The sequence below is a fragment of the Leuciscus leuciscus genome (genome assembly GCF_965113295.1).
Source record: "Leuciscus leuciscus genome assembly, chromosome: 14".
NCBI classification, from domain to species: Eukaryota; Metazoa; Chordata; class Actinopteri; order Cypriniformes; family Leuciscidae; genus Leuciscus; species Leuciscus leuciscus.
Genome location: NC_138738.1, coordinates 638,391 through 665,600, shown reverse-complemented (window position 1 = coordinate 665,600; position 27,210 = coordinate 638,391). Strand labels below are relative to the sequence as shown.

The following is a 27,210-nucleotide window of genomic DNA, read 5'->3' as shown; positions in this document are numbered from 1 at the left end:
TAAGGCAAGATACCGCAGGCAAAAAGATTTTTATTTTCATGCACTGCTCAGTTTTGATCTCTATTTTACATTTACTACCGGAAACAAAACGTCCAAAATACACATTTAAGTGTTTTCTTTATTGCACTGTATCTATTTGCGTCTGTAGTCAATCCACATCTATAAAGGCGGTGAGTTTGAGTCAGAAATCTACAGTATATAGCTTTTGTACCTATAGTATAGTGTATAGTATAGTTAATACTAGTATATAAACCTTCAGTATATAGGTTTTGTACCTATAGTATAGTGTATAGTATAGTTAATACTAGTATATAAACCTTCAGTATATAGGTTTTGTACCTATAGTATAGTGTATAGTATAGTTAATACTAGTATATAAACCTTCAGTATATAGGTTGTATGGTACCTATAGTATATAATGTATAATATAGTTTATACTAGTATATAAACCTACAGTATATGTTTGTACTTAAAGTATAGTGTGAAGTATGAACTTTTGAACAGGATGAAGATGTCCAAATTTTTGCTGGAAAGGGGTTAAAATATGCAAAAGATGCTGGAAAACAGAAGGATTTTTCTGAGGAGCATTGGGCAGTTTAACTGCTCAGGACTCGAGAACAATCATCACAAAACATAAAAACAGTCGTGGACACGGTATTAAGAATCAAGGGTGTGTAAACTTTTCAACCTTTTTATGAATTCAGCTATTGTTTTGTCTTGTGGACAATATGTAAACATTTTATGTAAAATATCTTATTCAGGACAGCACTAAATAAAAAATATGCATTTTGTATGATTCCTCTTATTTATATATTTAGATTATAATTGAAATACTCTATACCGTAGATGGGCAAATGTATGATAATCATGATATACCGAATACCGCGATATACCGCTACAGCCCTAGATTGAGCGTCATATAAACATCGAGTGAGCAGCCGCGTGACTTGTCTGTGATGTGAAATTAGGGTTCAAAGTTCACGGGTTCACTGTAGAAATGTAAAACATATAATTCTCTGCTGAACCCGATTCAGATGCGAATGAATGAATCTTACTGGAGATCTGAGCTGACGTTACTCTCTCCAGACAGCTGAGATTGTCAAAGCCCTCGATGTCCTGAAACAGCAGGAGTCTGGCCTCCTTCTGCACGGCCATCTGAACATCATACACACGACACGACATCAGAGCATTCTCACCTGTCAGACACGATCATAGGATCATTCACAGCAATATTCCTGGATTCGCACAACTTCTCATTAAGCCTTTGACATGCATGCATGTGAAAAGAAAGCCGAGACAAAAAATGCATGCAAATACATGGAAGAAAAATGCAAATGCATGATTTATTTAATTAATATCAGACACCCACCATGATACATAAATCTTGTGATGTATTGCCCATAATTTTCTCTCGCCGCGTCACTCCTGAAAACCCCAGAAACCGTTTTTCCTGCTACAGGACATGAGCTGAACAAAAGAACAATGAGAATGATAAAGAACACAAACATTATTTCATTTCAACAGAAGCTCTTATTCTCTTCATTCACTGCAATCAATGAGGTAATACAGTTCTTTTCCTCCCACCGGATGATTGACGTCTGCTACAACTAATCAGAATACGCCTTTTTGGTCTAGCGCAGTGAAGCAGCCAATGAGAGCGCAGGGGGGGCGGGGACAGAGTCTGGCTCATACGTGTCAGCGCTGCCGGAAACCGCTGCTAAACTGTCGTGAGCTCTGTGTTTACGAAGCCTCCTGAGATCATGGAAGTATTTATTGAAGAAATGTGGAGTAGTCAATGCAGTGAGTAACGCGACTGTTAGCGCCGTTACTCGCGCTTTATGTTCACTGTCATGATTCACTTTAACTTCATCTACAGGTTAAACTGAAGTGTGAAGATGAGCTGCAGTGAGTGTCGCACTGTACTGGTGACCGGAGGCGCGGGATTCATGTGAGTCCGGTGTTATTGACGTTAATGACAGTTAATATTCACCGTTAATGGGCGTTATTATTGAACGTTATTAATATATTGTGTCACTGCATTAGACAAGAGAACATCATATCAGGAGTCATTTACTGTATAGAAAGAATCACAAACTCACTTTACATTTGCACTGGAACATGAGACAGAAACACTTTTGTGATCAGAAGTTTCAGTAAAAGTTCTTTTCATATTCTAGAGATTCAAGCTACGTTTATTTTTTTTAATTAATATGAAATGTACATGTAAGAAGTAGAATTTCCCTGGAACATATTGACGTTCTCTTCAGTTTATTCCTTAATTTCTAATTCACTTTGTCTTAAAAAGGTCTTCAACAAGTCTTACATTTATCGTCATAAAACCTGCAGAAACCCTGTATACGAAACTGAATTATTACAATAAAAGTCTTAAAAAGTCATTATTATGATTGTCATTTATATACATTTTTGTCATAATTTTGACTTTTTATGTCATAATTCAGTTAAGTATATGCTCATTTCTGTTAAGCATATCATAATCTGATTTATGGGATCATTTTGATTTAATATGTCATAATTTCTACTTTTTGTCATCATTTCAATTTAGTACGTCATAATTTGACTAAATAATGTCATTATTTTGATTTAGAATGTCATCATTTCAACTTTTTTGTCATCATTTCGATTTAGTATGTAATACTTTTGATTTAGTATGTCATAATTTCTCCTTTTTGTCAATTAATTTTTTGTCATTCTAAATCAAAATTATGTCATAATCTTGACTTTTATAGAACTTTAATTACACATTTGATTGTCAGTATGTTGCAGTTTAAAACAAGCGTCTCAATATGTTCTGTACCAGAAGACAGTTTCATTGTTGAAGCAACTGCAATCATTTTACAAAATACACACACTCACCTCTGTTCTAACAGATTATACATAATATCCAAGTTATGTAACTTGTGCTGTAAAGTTTTCCTCAGATCTGGTGAGTTACTGAAGATGTGAGGTGTTAGTGGTTGAGGAGAGCGGAGTTTATACAGCCAACTATAAACAGAAAACTCTTCCGTTTCTTGTGCATCGACGTGTAAAACGTGTAAAAACACACCTTAAAAATCACCAAAACACCAGCTGACCGAAACACACTGAGAATGAGACAATTCTGAGAAATAAAAACACACTTGTAGCCAATCAGCAGTAAGGGGCGTGTCCACTCACGAGGGGGGAGGTGCCTGTGAATGTGTGGGCGGAGCTGTAAAGATAAAGAGGGGTGGGATCTTTTGTGTGGGGGCGTGTTTGTTTTCTCAGGAATCGCTCACTGCACCTTTAACTGCGTTTCCTAAAACCATGGCAAGCGTACGCTGATCTAATAATGACGTTCTGCTTGTGTTTCAGTGGATCTCATCTGATCTCTGCTCTGGCCGAGAGATTCCCACACTGGCGCATCATCAACATCGATAATGTGAGTTCTGTCTCTTCTGTCATTTTTGACCGAAAATGTGTAAAAAAAAAAAAAAAAAATTTATTTTATTCATCGGAATGGTACGAAACTTGGTAAAGGTTTTGGACACAATAAAAATCATGGACATGATTCGAACAGGTTAAATGGTCCTGAAAACAATAGCCACACGTGTGCTCCTCACGGTCAAGAATGGGTCATTGGAAATGAATGAGAGGAGTTTCCTCTAGTGGAAGCGTCTGGTACTGCAGCCGAACAACATCTCACTGAAAGATCATTTTTTGAGATATCAGCCTCAAATTTGGAACACAACTTGTTCAGAATTTTTATTTTCTCACAGTTTTAGAGTAAAACATGTTTTTGAAAATATAGTTAATGTAAAAAAAATATATATATTTTTTTGCACATTTTTCATAACAATAAACGTAAAATTCTGTAACTTTTTTTAAGTTCACTTTTTAAAACTGTTTTCACTTCAGCAATAATCTGCCAAGTGTCGTCTTTGAAGAGATCAAACTTCAGTCTGTCGCTCTAAAGCGTTCAAGATTTACAACAGTTTACGCTGGAAATGTAATTTTCAGGTCTATGCTCAAAAAGTGAATAAAAGGATTAATATAATTTAGTACCATAAAATCCCCTAAAAATACAAAATATTAAATAAAAAATGTTATCGAACTAAAATATAGTTCATTAATTTCATTTAAATAAAAATACAATTCAGTCATTTTTGACCGACACGTGAAGAGCACCAGAGGGTTAAACGGAGTATCACACAAGTACTTCAGTAAAGCTTTTCTTTTCAGTAAGTATTCATCATGCTAGTGAATATAATGCTGGTCTTAATAATAAATGTCTGGTTTGATTTTCATGACTGTATTACAGTAATAAGAGTTCACAGTTTAAACATGAAATAATGAGACCATATGATAGTGAACTGAGAGTGAGATCTGTCGACGGTCCGCTCCTGTGTTTCAGCTTCAGCGCTGCTCGAGTCTGAAGAACCTGAGGTGTGTGGAGGGAAACAGCGTCTACACCTTCATCCCGGTATAAAGACCCGTCACACCTGCTCAAAACTCCCCGTCCTGTGTGTGAATGTCCTGATGGATTCTGTCCTTCTTTCAGGGCGATGTTTGCGATCCGCTCTTCATAAACCACGTGTTTTCATCGGAGAACATCGATGTGGTCTTCCACTGTGCTGCTGAGACACATGTGGGTGAGTCCACGCTTGACACGCACCAATGCTGCCTTTCTCTAAACATCACAATCATTTGTTAACAAGTATTCATTACTTCAGTGAGATCATTGTTTCTGCATTAAATTGTTTAAATAAATGCATTTTTCGCTAACTGTGATTTTGAAGATGTACATTTCTGAAATACATAACTCAGTGTCCTCTGATAACAGATCACTGTAAACTGTAATGTGGACTCATGCACTTTCTGTAAAGATGTGTGTTGTGAAAAGCACTGTATAAATGAACGTGGATTGAGTTCCTCAAGAAGGGCTTTTCTACACAGTAATGGCCCTTTATATCCCAGAGAGCTCGTTCCTGCGGCCGTCGCGCTTCATGCGTGTGAATGTGGACGGCACCGGTGTTCTGATCCGAGCGGCGCTCCAGGCTCGAGTCCAGCGCTTCATCTACATCAGCACTGATGAGGTGTACGGACACAGTCTGGACCAGGTGCGCTCGACTGACCAGTGTTCCTCAGGTTTACCCGCCCAAACATCTGACATCTGAGAGGAACACACACCGCACAACATGATGCTCTTCCTCAGTGTTCCTGTCTCGATTTCTTCTTAAATCAAGACACATTTACTGGAGAAGAAGCAGAATATACATATGAAGTCTGTTTTCTGAGAAAGTAAGACAGAATTAACTGGTTTTACACTTAAAACAAAAACAAATATACGTCAATAGGTTTTGAAGTTCTGATATTCCTTCTTGATTTAAAGGTGCATTGCGCGAGTCTCTGAGTTTTTGCAGAACTATGCCCCCTCTGGCGGCAAGCGAAACTGCAACCAGAGGTTGTCTTTTGCACTAGACAAAAGTTTTTTTTTTTTTTATCTTACGTGGAGTTTGCGTTGGTGTTTGAAATGAACTACAAGCTCTCTTAGAATCCATCTTCTACGGAGAATGGTGGCGAATACACAAACCTGCCAGACATAGCCAGGGGAGCATGCCGTGAACGCACATGACGTCACGCCCAGTCTCAAATTCCGACCCGAATCCCTCTTATTTATTTTACTGTATAGGATTATAGAGACAATCTCAGTGATCAGAGAAGGGCTCATTCAGCCCATCAGGCAATTGTTTAAGCATGTATGGGTTAGAAAACGGGTATTTTTAACATGAAAAGTTGCTTAATGCACATTTAATCATGAACTCACTTTATTTCGATCAACTGTTTATAACAAGTGAATGCGTCTTAATGTAAGAATCTTTAGACGTCCGCACTGGAAAACAAGACAGAAATACCACTTTACTTGCAGTGTGATCGGAAGCTTCAGCTAAAGTCATTCCCATATTCCAGTGTTTGGGAACAGAGCTGTTCAAGCGTTTGTTTGGAGTATTTATTAAGAGTAATGGAGATTTGTTGGAAGTTGTATTTTTTTAAACTGTTGCAAATACAACCTCGACATTTACATGTACGGACACATTCCCTTCGCTTTATTCCTCACATGTTCTTGAAAGGGTCTTTAAAAAGTCTTAAGTCTAGCTTTATAAACCTGCAGAACTCCTGCTAGCGTTTGTGAGACGAGCTGAGTGATGCTGTAGATCAGCTGATCAGTGTTTAATGTCATGTGATTCTCCTGATGTTTTCAGCCGTTTGATGAGCGGAGTCCACAGAGACCCACCAACCCGTACTCGGCTTCCAAAGCAGCGGCGGAGAACATCGTGATGTCATACTGGATCCAGCACAAGGTGTGATGATGATGATGATGATGATGATGATGATGATGATGAAGAGTCTCAGGACTACATATGCATCACAGAAATATTACATGAAGAATGTTCATTTTTAATTTCTGTAGTGAGTCCAGATGGGGATGGGGGGGATGGGGGGGGTAAAAAAGGTAATTGGTAATTCTGTCTTTTTTTCTCTCGCAGTTGCGAGTTTATATCATAATTATGAGAAATAAACAATTTGCAGGATATAAAGTCAGAGTTGCAAGAGAAAAGTCCTGTTTTAGCTTTTGTATTTCCTTGTGGAAACAAGCTTCTGTAGTTTATACTGTAATGTAGTGGAATAATTACATTTCATAACAAGGTCTCCTTTGATAACTTCAGTTAATGCACTAACTAACGTGAACTGTTATTAATACAGTGATTAATGTCATGTGATTCTCCTGATGTTTTCAGCCGTTTGATGAGCGGATTTGATGTGACATTAGTTCATGTTCATGTTTGTTCACAGTGCTTTAACTAAGCTCAACAGATACTCAACTTTTGATGTTTAGTAGTAATGGTGGAGATGAATAAATGTGGTTTATTCTTAGTTCATGTAAAGTGTTACAGAATAATAAGTTCAGTGTCACTTGTCCTGAAAGGAGGCAGAAGTGTTTCTTTGCCTGGTTTTGTGAGACTCTGATGTAATGCTGTGTGTTTTCTCTCAGTTCCCGGCCGTGATCACGAGGAGTAGTAACGTTTATGGACCGCGTCAGTATCACGAGAAGGTACGAGAGCAGAAGCACGACACCAGTGTGACGTTATTCACAGCTTTAACTCGCTGTGATTGTGTTTGATCAGGTCATTCCCAGATTCCTGTCACTCATTCAACAGGAGCAGAAGTGGTGAGTTACACAGAGCCTGTCATCCATCAGTGTGTGTGTGTGTGTGTGTGTGTGTGTGATCTACATCAGTGTGTGTGTGTGTGTGTGTGTGTGTGTGTGATCTACATCAGTGTGTGTGTGTGTGATCTACATCAGTGTGTGTGTGTGTGTGTGTGTGTGTGTGTGTGTGTGTGTGATCTACATCAGTGTGTGTGTGTGAGATCTACATCAGTGTGTGTGTGTGTGTGTGTGTGTGAGATCTACATCAGTGTGTGTGTGTGATCTACATCAGTGTGTGTGTGTGTGTGATCTACATCAGTGTGTGTGTGTGTGTGTGTGTGTGTGTGTGTGTGTGATCTACATCAGTGTGTGTGTGTGTGATCTACATCAGTGTGTGTGTGAGATCTACATCAGTGTGTGTGTGTGTGTGTGTGTGTGTGTGTGATCTACATCAGTGTGTGTGTGAGATCTACATCAGTGTGTGTGTGTGATCTACATCAGTGTGTGTGTGTGTGTGTGTGTGTGTGTGTGTGTGTGTGTGTGTGTGATCTACATCAGTGTGTGTGTGTGTGATCTACATCAGTGTGTGTGTGTGTGATCTACATCAGTGTGTGTGTGTGATCTACATCAGTGTGTGTGTGTGTGATCTACATCAGTGTGTGTGTGAGATCTACATCAGTGTGTGTGTGTGATCTACATCAGTGTGTGTGTGTGTGTGTGTGTGTGTGTGTGTGTGTGTGTGTGTGTGTGTGTGTGTGTGTGTGTGTGTGTGTGTGATCTACATCAGTGTGTGTGTGTGTGTGTGTGTGTGTAATCTACATCAGAGTCAGTGTTTCTGAACTCCTGAAACGCCTCCATTGTATCTTGAGTTTCTTCCAGGAACGAACACGTCACAATATTCCTCATTTAAATAATTCATGTGCAGAATAAAGGGGCGGGGCCTGGTTGAGTTAGTTAGTAGTGTGTTAAACTGGTGGTTATGGTATTGGGCGGGACATTTCTCAAACACACTCGAAGCACTCGACCAATCACAACACACTGCTCCAGCCGACCAATCAGAGCACAGTGAGCTTTTCAGGAGGAGGGGCTTCATAGAGACAGGAAGTAAACAGAGCGTTACTGACTGACTGGGAAGAGAGGAGCCGCAACAATGGAGAATATGAGGAAAATAATCAACATTCAAGCAGGAAAAAACACATCAAGAAACGTTCTCTTTAATGACTGGAGTTTGTTGTTCAGCACGATCCAGGGCTCCGGCCTGCAGTCCAGACACTTCCTGTACGTGAGCGACGTCACGGACGCCTTCCTGACGGTGATGGAGAAGGGCATTCTGGGGGAGATTTACAACATCGGGAGCAGCTTTGAAATTCCCATCATTCAACTCGCCAGAGAACTAGTGAAAATGGTAGGGATGCTACATTTTTCTAAATGTTCTAAATTCATAATCATTTGTGAACAAACAAGTATTCATTACTTTAGTGAGATCATTGGTTCGGGATGTTCATGTCGAGAAGATCCATAATACACATTTAAAGTGTTCCTATTGTGCTCGAATGAGAAGAAGTGATTCTGAGCTGAAACGAGTCAGTAATTCAGTCTCTGCTGATCCTGCGTAGGTTTGTAACTCATTTGCATAATGCCAGCCTGTGGTGTTGATTGGCTGAGCAGCGTCTCTTAGCTCCGCCCTCAAACACTGTAGTGTATCTGAGACTGGGAGAGTTTGGTTCGTGTTGTTCATGTGGAGAAGACGCTGTTTTCTGAGATTGATACGGTAAACCCACGCCATCGTTACTGTTCGTATCACTGTGATCAAGAGCTGAGATTCAGATATGATAATGAGTGTTTGCTTTCTGACCAATCACAGCAGAGCAGCTCTCAGAGAGGCGGAGCTTAGAGAGACTGAATCCTTGAAGCGTTTCAGACACCGAGAGGAAAGAGCTGAAGCTGCAGTGGAGATTATGAGGAGATTAAAGTGTTATTGATCTTGGATGAATGTGAACCTGTTGTTAGGAATTAAAAAGCTTTAAAATAGCATCATAAGGGCCCTTCAAACAGAGAAACATCACATCATGACACTCAATAAATGTTTGTTTTAGATTTGAGCCAATCACTGCAGGGTGGAGATGCTTCATAATCATAAATCGGTTGTGTTCTGTGTTTGATGTGTTTCATTGGTCTGTTCTCAGAAAGTGAAGAACGTCTCCTGTGAAGCGCTGGAGGATTGGATGGAGTTTGTTGAAGACCGGTGTGTGTCCCGTCAAAAGTTTGCAGGTCATATTTATGAATGATATTCCATTAAGTAACTAACTATCGTTCCCGCTCTCCATCTCTAGTCCCGTGACGGAGCTCCGCTATCCCATGCGATCCGAGAAACTGCACAGACTCGGATGGAGACCAAAGGTCACGTGGAAGGAAGGAATCAGACGGACCAGTAAGAGATTCAACATTACAGATGTGCCTCCATATACTGTGATGATGAATAATGATGATGATGATGATGATGATGATGATGATGATGATGAAGAGTATGACGCGTCTCTGTTGTTTTCAGTAAAGTGGTATGAAGAGAATCCAAACTACTGGCCGTTAATCAGTGAAAATCAGGAGAGCTCTCCAGAATCATGTGACCAGACGCCTTCACATTCAGTGCCTTTTCAAGTCAGATAATAAAGTCTAATTATTAACAATGTACTCTAATATTTAAGTCTAATTGTTTATTGTAATATTTTGTATATTATCTATGCAAGTGTCAGTCGATGAAGAACATAAGAAACTGTTTTCCAATGAAAAGGCCACAGGATTAAAGAGACCAAAAGTTAAAGATTTTTAAACTATTTTTAAAGCTCATTTTGAATGGAGACTGTGTGTCACGATCTCAGTTTTTGACTGTTTTCATTATTTGTGCTCAGCTTGTTGATGATGAAACAAAAAGCTTCATTTATATGATTACATGTATGTAAATTGTTTTCAATCATATTTATGCTTTAATAAAAAAGGTGTTTGAAGTGGCTTGTAATGAGCTTCTGCTAAGAATGACCACCGTGAGCTTGTTTATAGGAGTCATTTCTGAAAGTAAACACACATTCATTAAGATTAAACTTCAGATCTTATCCGAAGCCAAATAAAGTACAAATGAAGTTCAAATTTAATTGTCTTTTTCACATGTGTTTTTATTTGAGAATAAGTTCTAAAATACAGATGAACTTGACTAAACAAATCAGAATTATATTATACTGTGTTTTTAAAGTCCCCCTGTGGTGAAAATCCAGCATTTAATGTTGTTTATGTGTCTATGCGGTGTTATTAATATGCTTTAAGACAATCCATGTGTAAATTCATAAGTCGACAGCATTGCTGAGTATTTCCTCCTTAAAACTGCAGTGAACCAAAGACAGTCTCAAACACACGCTTTGAAATCGCTGGTGTTTCTGACGTCACAAACTACTTTTTAGATACGTTTCTTGTGAGCATCTGTATATTTTTATTTGTGCAAAGGTCCCTTCAGGGGCTCCGTAGTACGACACCATCACAGAGTCTTTCATACAGTCGAGTTTTTAGATTTCTTCAAGGTGTTTATATACATATCAAATTCTTTCTTAAAAATAAAAAAAGAAGGATTTTTCTGTGAAAATTTACATTTGTGAATGTAAAATTTGGCAAGAAAAGACTTGAAAAGACTGGTTATGTTTGGAGCTGTTGTGTTTGTGTGACGTACAGCGCCCTCTAGCGCCAGCACGCGCTCGATGCATCAGGAAGTGACGTTAAAGTGAACGCGCACGTGTGCAGGACACAGCATGTTTCTGCAGCACATGTTTGTGTTTATGTGACTGTATAACGGAGAAGCCGATCTGAAACACACGAGCAGGAGCAGGTCATGACGGCTGAACAGGAGCGGTACCCGCCGCCGAGCTTCAGCGGAGCATCAGAGGCTTCAGCTTCACCGGGGGATCCGTGGACCGGCCGCCGGTTCGAGGCAAGCAGAGACTGGAGCTGGAGCTGGACTCAACCCGAGCCCGCCGGACCCTGGAGCTCGAGCCCCGGCCAGTGGAACCAGCAGCCGCGCGGTCACGGACAGCAGCAGTACGGAGGTAACGCAAGTGTCGGTAACACATTCAGATATAGAGTATTAAAGTGTCGGTAACGCATTCAGATGATATAACGTTAGTATTAAAGTGTCAGTAACACACTCAGATGATATAGTATTAAAGTGTCGGTAACGCATTCAGATGATATAACGTTAGTATTAAAGTGTCGGTAACGCGTTCAGATGATAGCCTATAGTATTAAAGTGTCAGTAACACATTCAGATGATATAGTATTAAAGTGTCGGTAACGCATTCAGATGATATAACGTTAGTATTAAAGTGTCGGTAACGCGTTCAGATGATATAGTATTAAAGTGTCGGTAACGCATTCAGATGATATAACGTTAGTATTAAAGTGTCGGTAACGCGTTCAGATGATAGAGTATTAAAGTGTCGGTAACGCGTTCAGATGATATAGTATTAAAGTGTCGGTAACGCGTTCAGATGATATAGTATTAAAGTGTCGGTAACGCATTCAGATGATATAACGTTAGTATTAAAGTGTCGGTAACGCGTTCAGATGATATAGTATTAAAGTGTCGGTAACGCATTCAGATGATATAACGTTAGTATTAAAGTGTCGGTAACGCGTTCAGATGATAGAGTATTAAAGTGTCGGTAACGCATTCAGATGATATAACGTTAGTATTAAAGTGTCAGTAACGCGTTCAGATGATATAGTATTAAAGTGTCAGTAACACATTCAGATGATATAGTATTAAAGTGTCGGTAACGCATTCAGATGATATAGTATTAAAGTGTCGGTAACACATTCAGATGATATAGTATTAAAGTGTCGGTAACACATTTAGATGATAGAGTATTAAAGTGTCGGTAACACATTCAGATGATAGAGTATTAAAGTGTCGGTAACACGTTCAGATGATATAGTATTAAAGTGTCGGTAACACATTCAGATGATATAGTATTAAAGTGTCGGTAACACATTCAGATGATAGAGTATTAAAGTGTCAGTAACACATTCAGATGATATAGTATTAAAGTGTCGGTAACACGTTCAGATGATAGAGTATTAAAGTGTCGGTAACACATTCAGATGATAGAGTATTAAAGTGTCGGTAACACATTCAGATGATAGAGTATTAAAGTGTCGGTAACACATTCAGATGATATAGTATTAAAGTGTCGGTAACACATTCAGATGATATAGTATTAAAGTGTCAGTAACACATTCAGATGATATAGTATTAAAGTGTCGGTAACACATTCAGATGATAGAGTATTAAAGTGTCGGTAACACATTCAGATGATATAATGTTAGTATTAAAGTGTCGGTAACGCATTCAGATGATATAACGTTAGTATTAAAGTGTCAGTAACGCGTTCAGATGATATAGTATTAAAGTGTCAGTAACACATTCAGATGATATAGTATTAAAGTGTCGGTAACGCATTCAGATGATATTGTATTAAAGTGTCGGTAACACATTCAGATGATATAGTATTAAAGTGTCGGTAACACATTTAGATGATAGAGTATTAAAGTGTCGGTAACACATTCAGATGATAGAGTATTAAAGTGTCGGTAACACGTTCAGATGATATAGTATTAAAGTGTCGGTAACACATTCAGATGATATAGTATTAAAGTGTCGGTAACACATTCAGATGATAGAGTATTAAAGTGTCAGTAACACATTCAGATGATATAGTATTAAAGTGTCAGTAACACATTCAGATGATATAGTATTAAAGTGTCGGTAACACATTCAGATGATAGAGTATTAAAGTGTCGGTAACGCGTTCAGATGATAGAGTATTAAAGTGTCGGTAACACATTCAGATGATATAACGTTAGTATTAAAGTGTCGGTAACGCATTCAGATGATATAACGTTAGTATTAAAGTGTCAGTAACGCGTTCAGATGATATAGTATTAAAGTGTCGGTAACGCATTCAGATGATATAGTATTAAAGTGTCGGTAACACATTCAGATGATATAGTATTAAAGTGTCGGTAACACATTTAGATGATAGAGTATTAAAGTGTCGGTAACACATTCAGATGATAGAGTATTAAAGTGTCGGTAACACGTTCAGATGATATAGTATTAAAGTGTCGGTAACACGTTCAGATGATATAGTATTAAAGTGTCGGTAACACGTTCAGATGATATAGTATTAAAGTGTCGGTAACACATTCAGATGATAGAGTATTAAAGTGTCAGTAACACATTCAGATGATATAGTATTAAAGTGTCGGTAACACATTCAGATGATAGAGTATTAAAGTGTCGGTAACACATTCAGAAGATAGAGTATTAAAGTGTCGGTAACACATTCAGATGATAGAGTATTAAAGTGTCGGTAACACATTCAGATGATATAGTATTAAAGTGTCGGTAACACATTCAGATGATATAGTATTAAAGTGTCAGTAACACATTCAGATGATATAGTATTAAAGTGTCGGTAACACATTCAGATGATAGAGTATTAAAGTGTCGGTAACGCGTTCAGATGATAGAGTATTAAAGTGTCGGTAACACATTCAGATGATATAACGTTAGTATTAAAGTGTCGGTAACGCATTCAGATGATATAACGTTAGTATTAAAGTGTCGGTAACGCGATCAGATGATATAGTATTAAAGTGTCTGTAACGCGTTCAGATGATATAGCCTAGTATTAAAGTGTCTAACGCGTTCAGATGATATAGTATTAAAGTGTCTAACGCGTTCAGATGATCGAGTATTAAAGTGTCTGTAACGCGTTCAGATGATATAGCCTAGTATTAAAGTGTCTAACGCGTTCAGATGATATAGTATTAAAGTGTCTAACGCGTTCAGATGATATAGTATTAAAGTGTCTAACGCGTTCAGATGATATAGTATTAAAGTGTCTGTAACGCGTAGATGATATAGTATTAAAGTGTCTGTAACGCGTTCAGATGATATGATGATATAGTATTAAAGTGTCGGTAACGCGTTCAGATGATATAGTATTAAAGTGTCTGTAACGCGTTCAGATGATATAGCCTAGTATTAAAGTGTCTAACGCGTTCAGATGATATAGTATTAAAGTGTCTAACGCGTTCAGATGATATAGTATTAAAGTGTCTAACGCGTTCAGATGATATAGTATTAAAGTGTCTGTAACGCGTAGATGATATAGTATTAAAGTGTCTGTAACGCGTTCAGATGATATAGTATTAAAGTGTCGGTAACGCGTTCAGATGATATAGTATTAAAGTGTCGGTAACGCGTTCAGATGATATAGTATTAAAGTGTCGGTAACACATTCAGATGATAGAGTATTAAAGTGTCGGTAACGCATTCAGATATAGAGTATTAAAGTGTCGGTAACGCATTCAGATGATATAACGTTAGTATTAAAGTGTCGGTAACGCGTAGATGATATAGTATTAAAGTGTCTGTAACGCGTTCAGATGATATAGTATTAAAGTGTCTGTAACGCGTTCAGATGATATAGTATTAAAGTGTCGGTAACGCGTTCAGATGATAGAGTATTAAAGTGTCGGTAACACATTCAGATGATAGAGTATTAAAGTGTCGGTAACGCATTCAGATGATATAGTATTAAAGTGTCGGTAACGCGTTCAGATGATATAGTATTAAAGTGTCTGTAACGCGTTCAGATGATATAGTATTAAAGTGTCGGTAACGCGTTCAGATGATAGAGTATTAAAGTGTCGGTAACGCATTCAGATATAGAGTATTAAAGTGTCGGTAACGCATTCAGATGATATAACGTTAGTATTAAAGTGTCGGTAACGCGTTCAGATGATATAGTATTAAAGTGTCGGTAACGCGTTCAGATGATATAGTATTAAAGTGTCTGTAACGCGTTCAGATGATATAGTATTAAAGTGTCGGTAACGCGTTCAGATGATAGAGTATTAAAGTGTCGGTAACGCATTCAGATATAGAGTATTAAAGTGTCGGTAACGCATTCAGATGATATAACGTTAGTATTAAAGTGTCGGTAACGCGTTCAGATGATATAGTATTAAAGTGTCAGTAACACATTCAGATATAGAGTATTAAAGTGTCAGTAACACATTCAGATGATAGAGTATTAAAGTGTCAGTAACGCATTCAGATGATAGAGTATTAAAGTGTCGGTAACACATTCAGATGATAGAGTATTAAAGTGTCGGTAACACATTCAGATGATAGAGTATTAAAGTGTCGGTAACGCATTCAGATGATATAACGTTAGTATTAAAGTGTCTGTAACGCGTAGATGATATAGTATTAAAGTGTCTGTAACGCGTTCAGATGATATAGTATTAAAGTGTCGGTAACGAATTCAGATGATAGAGTATTAAAGTGTCGGTAACGCATTCAGATGATAGAGTATTAAAGTGTCGGTAACGCATTCAGATGATATAACGTTAGTATTAAAGTGTCAGTAACACATTCAGATGATAGAGTATTAAAGTGTCGGTAACACGTTCAGATGATAGAGTATTAAAGTGTCGGTAACACGTTCAGATGATAGAGTATTAAAGTGTCGGTAACACGTTCAGATGATAGAGTATTAAAGTGTCGGTAACATATTCAGATGATAGAGTATTAAAGTGTCGGTAACACATTCAGATGATAGAGTATTAAAGTGACGGTAACGCATTCAGATGATAGAGTATTAAAGTGTCGGTAACACGTTCAGATGATATAGTATTAAAGTGTCTAACGCGTTCAGATGATATAGTATTAAAGTGTCTAACGCGTTCAGATGATATAGTATTAAAGTGTCTGTAACGCGTAGATGATATAGTATTAAAGTGTCTGTAACGCGTTCAGATGATATAGTATTAAAGTGTCGGTAACGCGTTCAGATGATATAGTATTAAAGTGTCGGTAACGCGTTCAGATGATATAGTATTAAAGTGTCGGTAACACATTCAGATGATAGAGTATTAAAGTGTCGGTAACGCATTCAGATATAGAGTATTAAAGTGTCGGTAACGCATTCAGATGATATAACGTTAGTATTAAAGTGTCGGTAACGCGTAGATGATATAGTATTAAAGTGTCTGTAACGCGTTCAGATGATATAGTATTAAAGTGTCTGTAACGCGTTCAGATGATATAGTATTAAAGTGTCGGTAACGCGTTCAGATGATAGAGTATTAAAGTGTCGGTAACACATTCAGATGATAGAGTATTAAAGTGTCGGTAACGCATTCAGATGATATAGTATTAAAGTGTCGGTAACGCGTTCAGATGATATAGTATTAAAGTGTCTGTAACGCGTTCAGATGATATAGTATTAAAGTGTCGGTAACGCGTTCAGATGATAGAGTATTAAAGTGTCGGTAACGCATTCAGATATAGAGTATTAAAGTGTCGGTAACGCATTCAGATGATATAACGTTAGTATTAAAGTGTCGGTAACGCGTTCAGATGATATAGTATTAAAGTGTCGGTAACACATTCAGATGATAGAGTATTAAAGTGTCGGTAACACATTCAGATGATAGAGTATTAAAGTGTCAGTAACGCATTCAGATGATAGAGTATTAAAGTGTCAGTAACACATTCAGATATAGAGTATTAAAGTGTCAGTAACACATTCAGATATAGAGTATTAAAGTGTCAGTAACGCATTCAGATGATAGAGTATTAAAGTGTCGGTAACACATTCAGATGATAGAGTATTAAAGTGTCGGTAACACATTCAGATGATAGAGTATTAAAGTGTCGGTAACGCATTCAGATGATATAACGTTAGTATTAAAGTGTCTGTAACGCGTAGATGATATAGTATTAAAGTGTCTGTAACGCGTTCAGATGATATAGTATTAAAGTGTCGGTAACGCGTTCAGATGATAGAGTATTAAAGTGTCGGTAACGAATTCAGATGATAGAGTATTAAAGTGTCGGTAACGCATTCAGATGATAGAGTATTAAAGTGTCGGTAACGCATTCAGATGATATAACGTTAGTATTAAAGTGTCAGTAACACATTCAGATATAGAGTATTAAAGTGTCAGTAACACATTCAGATGATAGAGTATTAAAGTGTCGGTAACACGTTCAGATGATAGAGTATTAAAGTGTCGGTAACACGTTCAGATGATAGAGTATTAAAGTGTCGGTAACATATTCAGATGATAGAGTATTAAAGTGTCGGTAACACGTTCAGATGATAGAGTATTAAAGTGTCGGTAACACATTCAGATGATAGAGTATTAAAGTGTCGGTAACACGTTCAGATGATAGAGTATTAAAGTGTCGGTAACACGTTCAGATGATAGAGTATTAAAGTGTCGGTAACATATTCAGATGATAGAGTATTAAAGTGTCGGTAACACATTCAGATGATAGAGTATTAAAGTGACGGTAACGCATTCAGATGATAGAGTATTAAAGTGTCGGTAACACGTTCAGATGATAGAGTATTAAAGTGTCGGTAACACATTCAGTATTAAAGTGTCGGTAATGTGTTCAGTATTAAAGTGTTGGCAAGTAAAAATTTGCATTTGTGAATGTAAAATTTGTAAAAATACAGCAGCCGCACACTCAAACACTGTGCAAGATCAATTTATTAGCAAGCTATTTATCTTACGACCTTCTTCAGGCATGTAAAATGTAAAATTTGAAAAATTAAATGAATAACAAAACAGATATTTTCGTTTGTGGGTCTGAGTCAAAATAACCAAATATGTTTCTCATATGTTCGGTTTGACCTCATGTACTGTCCATCAGGTCCTCATCAGCGAGGTGTCTGGCGGGGTTCAGGGCAGCACCAGAGGGGTAAAAAGGTAATAAAAATATGATTTTAATATAGTATTAGTGCTTATGTCCAGTCAGATATGACTGTTTTGCTCGTTTCTTTGAGCAGAAGCAGCAGAAAGAGCCGGAGTTCAGTCATTTCTGTGACACGTGTGATCGAGGCTTCAAAACGCAGGGCAAATATGATGAGCACATCTCTCAGCACGTGAAGGTAATCAGCGTTGTGTGTGTGTGTAACGCAGTGGTTTATGGTGTGATCTGTGTGTGTGTGTGTGTAATGCAGTGGTTTATGGTGTGATCTTCTGTTTACAGTGCTCTGTTGAAGACTGTCGCTTCACTGCACACGAGAAGCTGGTGAAGATCCACTGGAGAAACGTAAGCGTCCGTCCAGAGCGAACTATAACCATAACGTTTTAATAATCACTCTTACTCTTAAGAGAATACAGTTAGAGCAACTATAACCATATTGTTACAGTTACTTCCCAGCTGATGTATGATAAATACTAGTGCTGGGCAACGATTAATCGCATCCAAAATAAGTGTGTGTTTACTTAATATATGTGTGTGTACTGTGTAGAATTATTTTGTATAAACACACACATGCATGTATATACTGTATTTTTCTTAAATATATACATGCATGTGTGTGTATTTTTATTTATTTATTTGTGTGTGTGTATATATATATATATATATATATATATATATATATATATATATATATATATATATATATATTATTTATATAGGCTACGAAATAATTAAACACAGTACACACACATATACTATGTAAACACAAACTTTTATTTTGGATGCGATTAATTGTTGCCCAGCACAAAAAAAACCAAACATTGACAGCCAATCAGAATCCATCCTGCTTTAAAGAGCTCAAACATTTAAAGAGACAGAGGACAAATCTGATAATAAGCAGAATGATATCGTGTGTCGGTGTGGACACTAGTGTAGTTATGGGTCTGGGTAAATGTTTAAACCTGAGCACTGACGCTGATGTTCTCCGCAGAATCACGCGCCGGGAGCCAAGCGGATCCGACTGGACTCGGCAGAGGACATCGCCAAGTGGAGAGAAGAGAGACGCCGGTGAGACACACGTTTACAGTCACAATCAGCTTTCTTTATAACTCCAATCGTCTCAAAGCAGCTTCACTAATAAACAGGGAAATAACAGGTTGTTTCCTAGATATGAACTTGCTATTCGGAATTTATATTTGCGAGTTAATCACTAAGTCATACGTTTTTTTCTTAGAATTATGTGATATAAACTCAAATAAAAACGGTAATTGCGACTTTTTATCTCTGATTTCTGACTTAATAACTTGCCATTGCAATTGTAACTTTATTTCTTGTAATTCAGATTTTAGAACTTTCAGAATTGCAACAAAATAAAGTCAGAATTGTGAGAGAAAGTCACAATTACCTTTTTATTCCGTAGTGGAAACAAGATTCCATACTAAGGTGAGGGTGGCAAATGTCTGAAAACTAAATGTAACTAGATAAAAAGAAACTTTGAAGTTGGCTTGAGAAAGTTTAAAAGTTTGAATGTTTTGAAACCAATACTTTAGGAAAAATGGATGGATAGTGTTTTTGTATGTTATTTGCACGTCTCTAACACAAATTAGCACATTGATAACATGTTGATAGCATGTTTTAGCGCATTGTTAGCATTATTTACCATGTTACTGTTATGATTTAGCATGATTAAGCACATTGCTAACTTGATTTAACATGTTATTAGCATGATTTAACATTTTGCTGTTATGATTTAGCATTATTAAGCACATTGCTAACATGTTTGCATTATTTAACACATTGCTAGAATGTTGCTAGTATGATCTAACACCTTGCTAGCATGATTTTGCATGTTGCTAACATAAGCATGCAGAGGTGTAAAGTCCAGGGGTCAGAAAGCAAAAGTCCTGCCATATGTTTATTACACCCATGAATATAACGCGTTGTTAGCATGTTGCTAGCACGATTAGCATGACTGCGTATGCTGCTGGTACGAGTTGCTGGATTAAACACTCCCCGTGTGCGCAGACACTATCCGACACTGAGGAACCTGGAGAAGAAGCAGAAGCTGGTGGAGGTGAAGGAGCAGCGAGGAGACGTGCTGGAGACGCCACAGTTCGGGTGCGTTTCTGACCGTCGCTGCGAGTGATTGACACGTGATCTGTGTGATTGACAGATGATCTGTGTGATTGACATGTGATCTGTGTGATTGACACGTGATCTGTGTGATTGACAGATGATCTGAGTGATTGACACGTGATCTGTGTGATTGACATGTGATCTGTGTGATTGACAGATGATCTGAGTGATTGACACGTGATCTGTGTGATTGACATGTGATCTGTGTGATTGACATGTGATCTGTGTGATTGACAGATGATCTGAGTGATTGACACGTGATCTGTGTGATTGACGTGATCTGTGTGATTGACAGATGATCTGAGTGATTGACACGTGATCTGTGTGATTGACATGTGATCTGTGTGATTGACAGATGATCTGAGTGATTGACACGTGATTTGAGTGATTGACACGTGATCTGTGTGATTGACAGATGATCTGTGTGATTGACATGTGATCTGTGTGATTGACAGATGATCTGAGTGATTGACACGTGATCTGTGTGATTGACAGATGATCTGAGTGATTGACACGTGATCTGTGTGATTGACAGATGATCTGTGTGATTGACATGTGATCTGTGTGATTGACGGATGATCTGAGTGATTGACACGTGATCTGTGTGATTGACAGATGATCTGAGTGATTGACACGTGATCTGTGTGATTGACAGATGATCTGTGTGATTGACACGTGATCTGTGTGATTGACAGATGATCTGTGTGATTGACACGTGATCTGTGTGATTGACAGATGATCTGAGTGATTGACACGTGATCTGTGTGATTGACAGATGATCTGAGTGATTGACACGTGATCTGAGTGATTGACAGATGATCTGAGTGATTGACACGTGATCTGAGTGATTGACACGTGATCTGAGTGATTGACACGTGATCTGTGTGCAGGCGCATGAGGAGCCGTGGCGGATCGAGTCAGAAGCGACCGACGCAGGAGCGAGACCCGCTAGCAGTGCTAGCCGACAGTGAACCCGGTCAGAAACATCAGAGATTCACTCACATCTCCTCATGTGTTGACACTAGGGGTGTCGCAATATACCGGTGTTGAGATAATCGTGATATTCAAAGCATGAAATATCGACATCGTGTTAATTTAGAGTGTGACAATATACCGGTATTGGCGATAACCACAATGTTTAAAATGAATAGGACTCTTATGATAACATGACACGTAAATACTCCAGCGCCAGTACCTGGTTGACCTCTCAGGTGGCAGTATTGCACCCGCTGACACCTGTCAAATAAGAAGACGACGCAGCGCTCGTCCGCGCCCGCGCAGCTAGAGTGGAACACTCTGTCCACACCCGAAAAAAGTAAGCTCGCCAGTATTAAGAACAGAGTTATTCGGCTTCAAAGAAAACAGCACCTTAAAGGTGGTCGCACACCGGACGAGAAGCGCAACGCCACGTCTTTAAAATTCGAACACATTCTCTATGAGTGTAGGCTACACACACCGGCGGCCGCGACGCCCAGCAACGGCTCAGGACCATGTTCAAAATCATGTTTTGTAGTTTTTAAACACTTTTTACTCGTGTTTGTAGTTCCTCCTCAAGTGCAGTGGGTTGTGGGTAATATTAGCTGTTAGAGTGAGATGGATCCACACTTTGAAAATCCACCGGGAATAGTAGATCATCCGGGACACTCTCTTCAACACGCTTGTTCTAATCTCACACACTGTTGAGGATGGACAGTGTGAACACTGAGACGCAGGGAGAGACTGGAAGGTTCTACTTGGTTTCACTCAGGATAATGAACCGTCTTGTTCTTTCAGAGTCGGATAAGGACGAGCCACAGACGGGACTCACCATCGCCCCCCGGTGCGTGACCTCTGCCCTCGGGTCACTGATGTCCAGCTACGGGGACACCATGACCAGCAGCGACAGCGACGGAGAACCAGACGGTACAACATCGGTTCATCTACAGTAGTTAACTAATTCTAGAACACTTCAGTCTCTCTAAGCTCCGCCTCTCTGAGAGCTGCTCTGCTGTGATTGGTCAGAAAGCAAACACTCATTATCATATCTGAATCTCAGCTCTTGATCACAGTGATACGAACAGTAACGATGGCGTGGGTTTTACCGTATCAATCTCAGAAAACAGCGTCTTCTCCACATGAACAACACGAACCAAACTCTCCCAGTCTCAGATACACTACAGTGTTTGAGGGCGGGGCTAAGAGACGCTGCTCAGCCAATCAACACCACAGGCTGGCATTATGCTAATGAGTTACAAACCTACGCAGGATCAGCAGAGACTGAATTACTGACGACTCGTTTCAGCTCAGAATCACTTCTTTTAGGAGACAAAAACTATTAATCTGCACTTTACAGACTTTTTACAGTCACAAACGGCTAAAAATGTCATGTTTCCCAGTGTTGTTGTATTCTCTAGAGCTGTCCGTCATCAAACATCTGAACTCTTGTGTTGTGTGACTCTCAGACGCTGCTGTGATGAGAGCGACTCTGGCTGTACAGGAGAACAAGACGTTACTGGCTGATGATGCGCTTCCTGTCCAGAGGAACACAGAGAAACACACAGACAGACCACAGCAATCCCATCATGCCCCTCAGCAATCCCATCATGCCCCTCAGCAATCCCATCATGCCCCACAGCAATCCCATCATGCCCCACAGCAATCCCATCATGCCCCTCAGCAATCCCATCATGCACCAGCCGGCAGAGGGAGAGGAAGAGGTCGAGGGAGAGGAAGAGGTCGAGGTCGAGGTAACCCTGCTGAACCACAGCGACAGCGAGCGACACTTCTGGAGATGGTGAGTGACACACACACACGTTAATCCAGATTCGCTAAAAAAATACACATAACATCAGGTTTGCCAATCCTTCCCTCGCGGGTCAAAGTGACCCGAAGCCCTAAGATTATACATACTTTTTTCTTTTTTTTTTTTTTTTTAAATCTTGTTTTATTTCATTTTGATGATAATATTTCTATTTTTTTATATTTACCTTTTAAATTACTAGATTTGAGCAATAATTATAAAATAAGTAATGTAAGCACATTCCTCACATTCTTTCAACTTAAATTCAAAATAACTCACAATTTCATGCATAACCCTTTTAATTCAGCTCTAAATATCTTACATTGAGTGTCTTTGACCTCTTGTGGAAAAATAATAATAAAACATGATATTTCATGACTCTAGATGGCCTTATATGGAGCAAATGAGCTGTTCCTCTGGGTCCTAAAGCCAGTTTCTCTTCAGTGTGCATTCAGATACACATGTAGACATTATAAAATAATTTTGGGGTAAAGTTTTAGCATTTTTAGTTCGAATTTTGAGCATTTTTAGGTTTGGATATGTGCACTGAAGTATTCCTTGCATTCCATTCATTCCTAAGGTCGTCAAATTGACCTGTGAGGGAAAGATTTGTTACTTTTTTTTAGATTTTAACCACAAAACTCCTCGAATCCATAAAATTCGTGGTTCAAGTGCGACAAAAGTCCCTCTGATGAACACTCAATTTTTAAAAAAAATTCACAAATATTTTCTGGGTCAGAATGACCCGAGGGAAGGATGAGGTGTGTTTTGAAACCACATTTGAACCTGCAGAAGCGCATATGAGACGTCCCGTTGTGATTTATAGCACGATAACGACTGAGTTTCTGACATTAATCTTCTGAATGCCTGTGTTTGTTGCGCAGCTTCTGGCTCCTGACATCCGTCACGAGAGGAACGTCGTTCTGCAGTGCGTTCGCTACGTCGTCCGCAACGGGTTCTTCGGTCTGGCCGGGAAAAACCGCCATGAAATCAAAGTGTGTGTGAGCGATACCCTCTGTGACGCGTCTGATGACGTCACTGGAGATGGAGGAGGACTCCGCTCAGAAACCCTCGGATGTGTGGATGAGAGTCCGGTCAGAGCGAGTGTGTTCCAGCAACTGTTCGCTCAGGGTTTGGTGTGTGACGATCCAGAGCAGACGTGATGATCCAGACTCAACATCACACACCGGGATCAGAACACGCCAAACTCACCAGGTCATGTGACGAACACGTGATCGATGGGGAAGGACACTGAAGTGCTTGAAGCGTCTGATGAATCTGCTCAGATTCAGTCAAAGACAGTCCGAAGCTGATCCCTATGGAAGCTTGTTTCCGCAACGGAATAAAAATAGCTCACAATTCTGACTTTTTTTTTTTTTTTTTTAGGATCGAGTCGGAACTGAGAGAAAAATCTTCATTGTAAGATATAAACTCGCAATTCTGACCTTTTTTTTAAATTATGAGATACAATCTCAGAACTGCGAGTTATAAAGTCTAAATTGTGAGATGATAACTGATGATTGCAGTGAAAACATTACGAATTGACATAAATTCTGAGTTTATATGTCAGAATTGCGAGACATAAACATGAAATTGCAAGATATAAACTTTTTATCTCACAATTCAGAATTTTTCTCGCAATCGCAACTTTTTTTTTTCCTCTCAATTTTTTTTGCAACTGCAACTCTTTAACTACCAATTCCATCTTTGAAACTTGCAGCTGAGACTTTATAGCTCACAATTCTGACAAAAAAAACTGAATTATGAGTCGGAAATTGCGAGAAAAATCTGAATTGTGAGATATAAACTGGCAATTATGACACTCTGAATTGCGAAGAAAAAGTTGCAATGACCTTTTTTTTTTATTCTGTCAGAAACAAACTTCCATAGATTTTTTTTATTTTTTATTTACTAATCATGCGTTTGTTCTTTCAAAAGAAAAGATGACAACAATTCAAATGAATTTGATCTGTGTAACATTTCCAGTAGTTTTCTGCACTGTAAAGCAGGTCAATAAAGGAAGTGCTTGGACGTGCGTGCGTGTGTGTGTGCGTGTGTGTGTGCGTGTGTGTGTGTGTGTGTGTGTGTGTGTGTGTTTCAGTGTCTAACACTTGATGGCTGCTCTGTCAAGTCTTCGTCGTCGGTTAGGAACCTGGGTGTGTGTGTGTCTGTGTGTGTGTGTGTGTCTGTGTCTGTGTGTGTGTGTGTGTGTGTGTGTGTGCTCTTTCACGTGTCTAGTATCTGTAAAACCGCATTTTTCCATCTTAAAAATATATCTAAATTACGTCCTATGCTCTCATTGACAAATGCGGAACAGTTAGTTCATGCGTTCATGACCTCAAGGCTAGATTACTGTAATGCTCTACTGGGTGGTTGCCCTGCACGCTTAATAAACAAACTACAGCTGGTCCAAAACACAGCAGCTCGAGTTCTTACCAGAACCAGGAAGTATGACCATATTAGCCCTGTTCTGTCAACACTGCACTGGCTCCCTATTAAACATTGTATAAATGTTCAAATATTGCTGATTACTTACAAAGCACTAAATGGTTTAGCTCCGCAGTGCTTGAGCGAGCTCTTAACGCATTATAGTCCTTCACGTCTATTGCGATCTCAAAACTCCGGCCAGTTGATAATACCTAGAATATGAGAATCGACTGCTGGCGGAAGATCCTTCTCCTATTTAGCACCAAAACTCTGGAACAGTCTTCCTACCATTGTCCGGGAAGCAGACACACTCTGTCAGTTCAAAGCTAGACTAAAGACACATCTCTTTAACCTGGCATACACATAATATATTATAGACTTCTATAATTCAGTGTTAGGCTGCATAGATCAGGTCAGCCGGAACCGGGAACTGATGAAGGACCTGCGCCTGGACCCGATGACAACGCAGTGCTGAAGTGCCAACTAGTCTCTCCCTATGGAGGATCCCTTTACCACTCTACAGATAAAGCGTTTCAGGAAAATTTGTTTCGCGTATCTACCCCGAAGTGACAAAATAAAATAAAATAAAATTCTGTATTAAAATTTATAAGGAAAGAGCAGTACTTTGTTTAGCACATACAGTGTGTATATATATATATATATATATATATATATATATTTATTTTTTAACAGATTGCCTGTGATGACTGTGGGCGATGGTTCCACTTAAAGTGTGTGGGCAATCCATCCACTGAGGATGAATACAAATGTACTTATTGCAATAAATAACTAAATTATGAAGCCATTGTTTTTGGAGTTTGTTTGTTTTTCCCTTCATTTTCCCTTTGGTTAAACCTACTCGAAAATCAGTCTTTCAAAATAAGCATAATTTCTTTCATAAAATGAATGAATGAATGAATGAATGAGGCATTTATATAGCGCTTTCATATGTACTACTGTACACCCAAAGCGCTTTACAATCATATCAGGGGATCTCTCCCCAACCACCACCAGTGTGCAGCATCCACTGGGATGATGTGACGGCAGCCACAGTACAACGGCGCCAGTGCGCTCACCACACACCAGCTATAGGTGGAGAGAGGAGAGAGAGTGATGGAGCCAATTCAATGGAAGGGGATTATTAGGAGGCCATGATTGGTAAGGGCCAATGGGTGGAATGTGGCCAGGACACCGGGGTTACACCCCTACTCTTTAAGAGAAGTGCCATGGGATTTTTAATGACCACAGAGAGTCAGGACCTCGGTTTTACGTCTCATCCGAAGGACGGTGCTCTCTGACAGTATTGTGTCCCCGTCACTACACTGGGGCGTTAGGACCCACACAGACCACAGGGTGAGCGCCCCCTACTGGCCTCACTAACACCTCTTCCAGCAGCAACCTGTTTTTCCCCAGGAGGTCTCCCATCCAGGTACTAACCAGGCTCAGCCCTGCTTAGCTTCAGTGGGCAACCAGTCTTGGGCTACAGGGTGACATGGCTGCTGGCCATGTGACATTAAATGTGACATTAAAAGCACCTGTGACGTGATAATGGTTCAAATAGTCTTCCGCTAGACTGAGGCTTGTCTGTACTAATCAAAGCCTTAATAAACATTACATTGAAATCGGTAATAACGTTTTAAATTTGAAAAGAAATAGTCTGGATTGAATTGACAGATGGGGAAAAACTCACCTCTAATAAAAAAAAATATATAAAAAAAGCTTTAATCTCGGGAAAAATACAATCTTTTTTTTACCTTTTGGCTTCCCGTACATAACTCGGCAATTACGCATGATTTGTAGTATGATTGCGTAAAGGGAACAGGAATTCTAGTAGGGAACAGAATC

The 27,210-nt window shown here is 39.0% G+C and overlaps 3 protein-coding genes across 3 annotated transcripts in view; 2 read left to right on the top strand and 1 right to left on the bottom strand.

Moving 5' to 3' along the window:
- gpr180 (G protein-coupled receptor 180) overlaps nucleotides 1–1,575 on the bottom strand; it is a 10,524-nt gene extending 8,949 nt beyond the window's left edge. Inside the window, exons 1-2 of the mRNA XM_082136470.1 lie at nucleotides 1,370–1,575; nucleotides 1,056–1,196 (exon numbers count right to left, since the gene is read on the bottom strand). Coding sequence (XP_081992596.1) covers nucleotides 1,056–1,196; nucleotides 1,370–1,508 — 280 coding nt within the window. The 5' untranslated portion in view covers nucleotides 1,509–1,575. The remainder of the gene's footprint in view (nucleotides 1–1,055; nucleotides 1,197–1,369) is intronic.
- Nucleotides 1,576–1,691: 116 nt separating this feature from the next.
- Nucleotides 1,692–10,191, top strand: tgds (TDP-glucose 4,6-dehydratase). The gene is made up of 13 exons (XM_082137088.1): nucleotides 1,692–1,800; nucleotides 1,877–1,948; nucleotides 3,352–3,418; nucleotides 4,391–4,459; nucleotides 4,538–4,628; nucleotides 4,954–5,096; nucleotides 6,240–6,338; nucleotides 7,031–7,090; nucleotides 7,164–7,207; nucleotides 8,426–8,591; nucleotides 9,373–9,431; nucleotides 9,520–9,617; nucleotides 9,738–10,191. The coding sequence occupies exons 2-13, from the start codon at nucleotides 1,896–1,898 to the stop codon at nucleotides 9,851–9,853; spliced, it is 1,065 nt and encodes a 354-aa protein (XP_081993214.1). The 5' UTR covers nucleotides 1,692–1,800; nucleotides 1,877–1,895; the 3' UTR covers nucleotides 9,854–10,191.
- Nucleotides 10,192–17,658: 7,467 nt separating this feature from the next.
- nufip1 (nuclear FMR1 interacting protein 1) lies at nucleotides 17,659–24,969 on the top strand. Its single transcript, XM_082190278.1, has 9 exons — nucleotides 17,659–18,022; nucleotides 18,103–18,204; nucleotides 18,306–18,368; nucleotides 19,015–19,091; nucleotides 20,049–20,141; nucleotides 21,050–21,135; nucleotides 21,933–22,061; nucleotides 22,601–22,932; nucleotides 23,823–24,969. The coding sequence occupies exons 1-9, from the start codon at nucleotides 17,951–17,953 to the stop codon at nucleotides 24,099–24,101; spliced, it is 1,233 nt and encodes a 410-aa protein (XP_082046404.1). The 5' UTR covers nucleotides 17,659–17,950; the 3' UTR covers nucleotides 24,102–24,969.
- The last annotated feature ends 2,241 nt before the right edge of the window (nucleotides 24,970–27,210 follow it).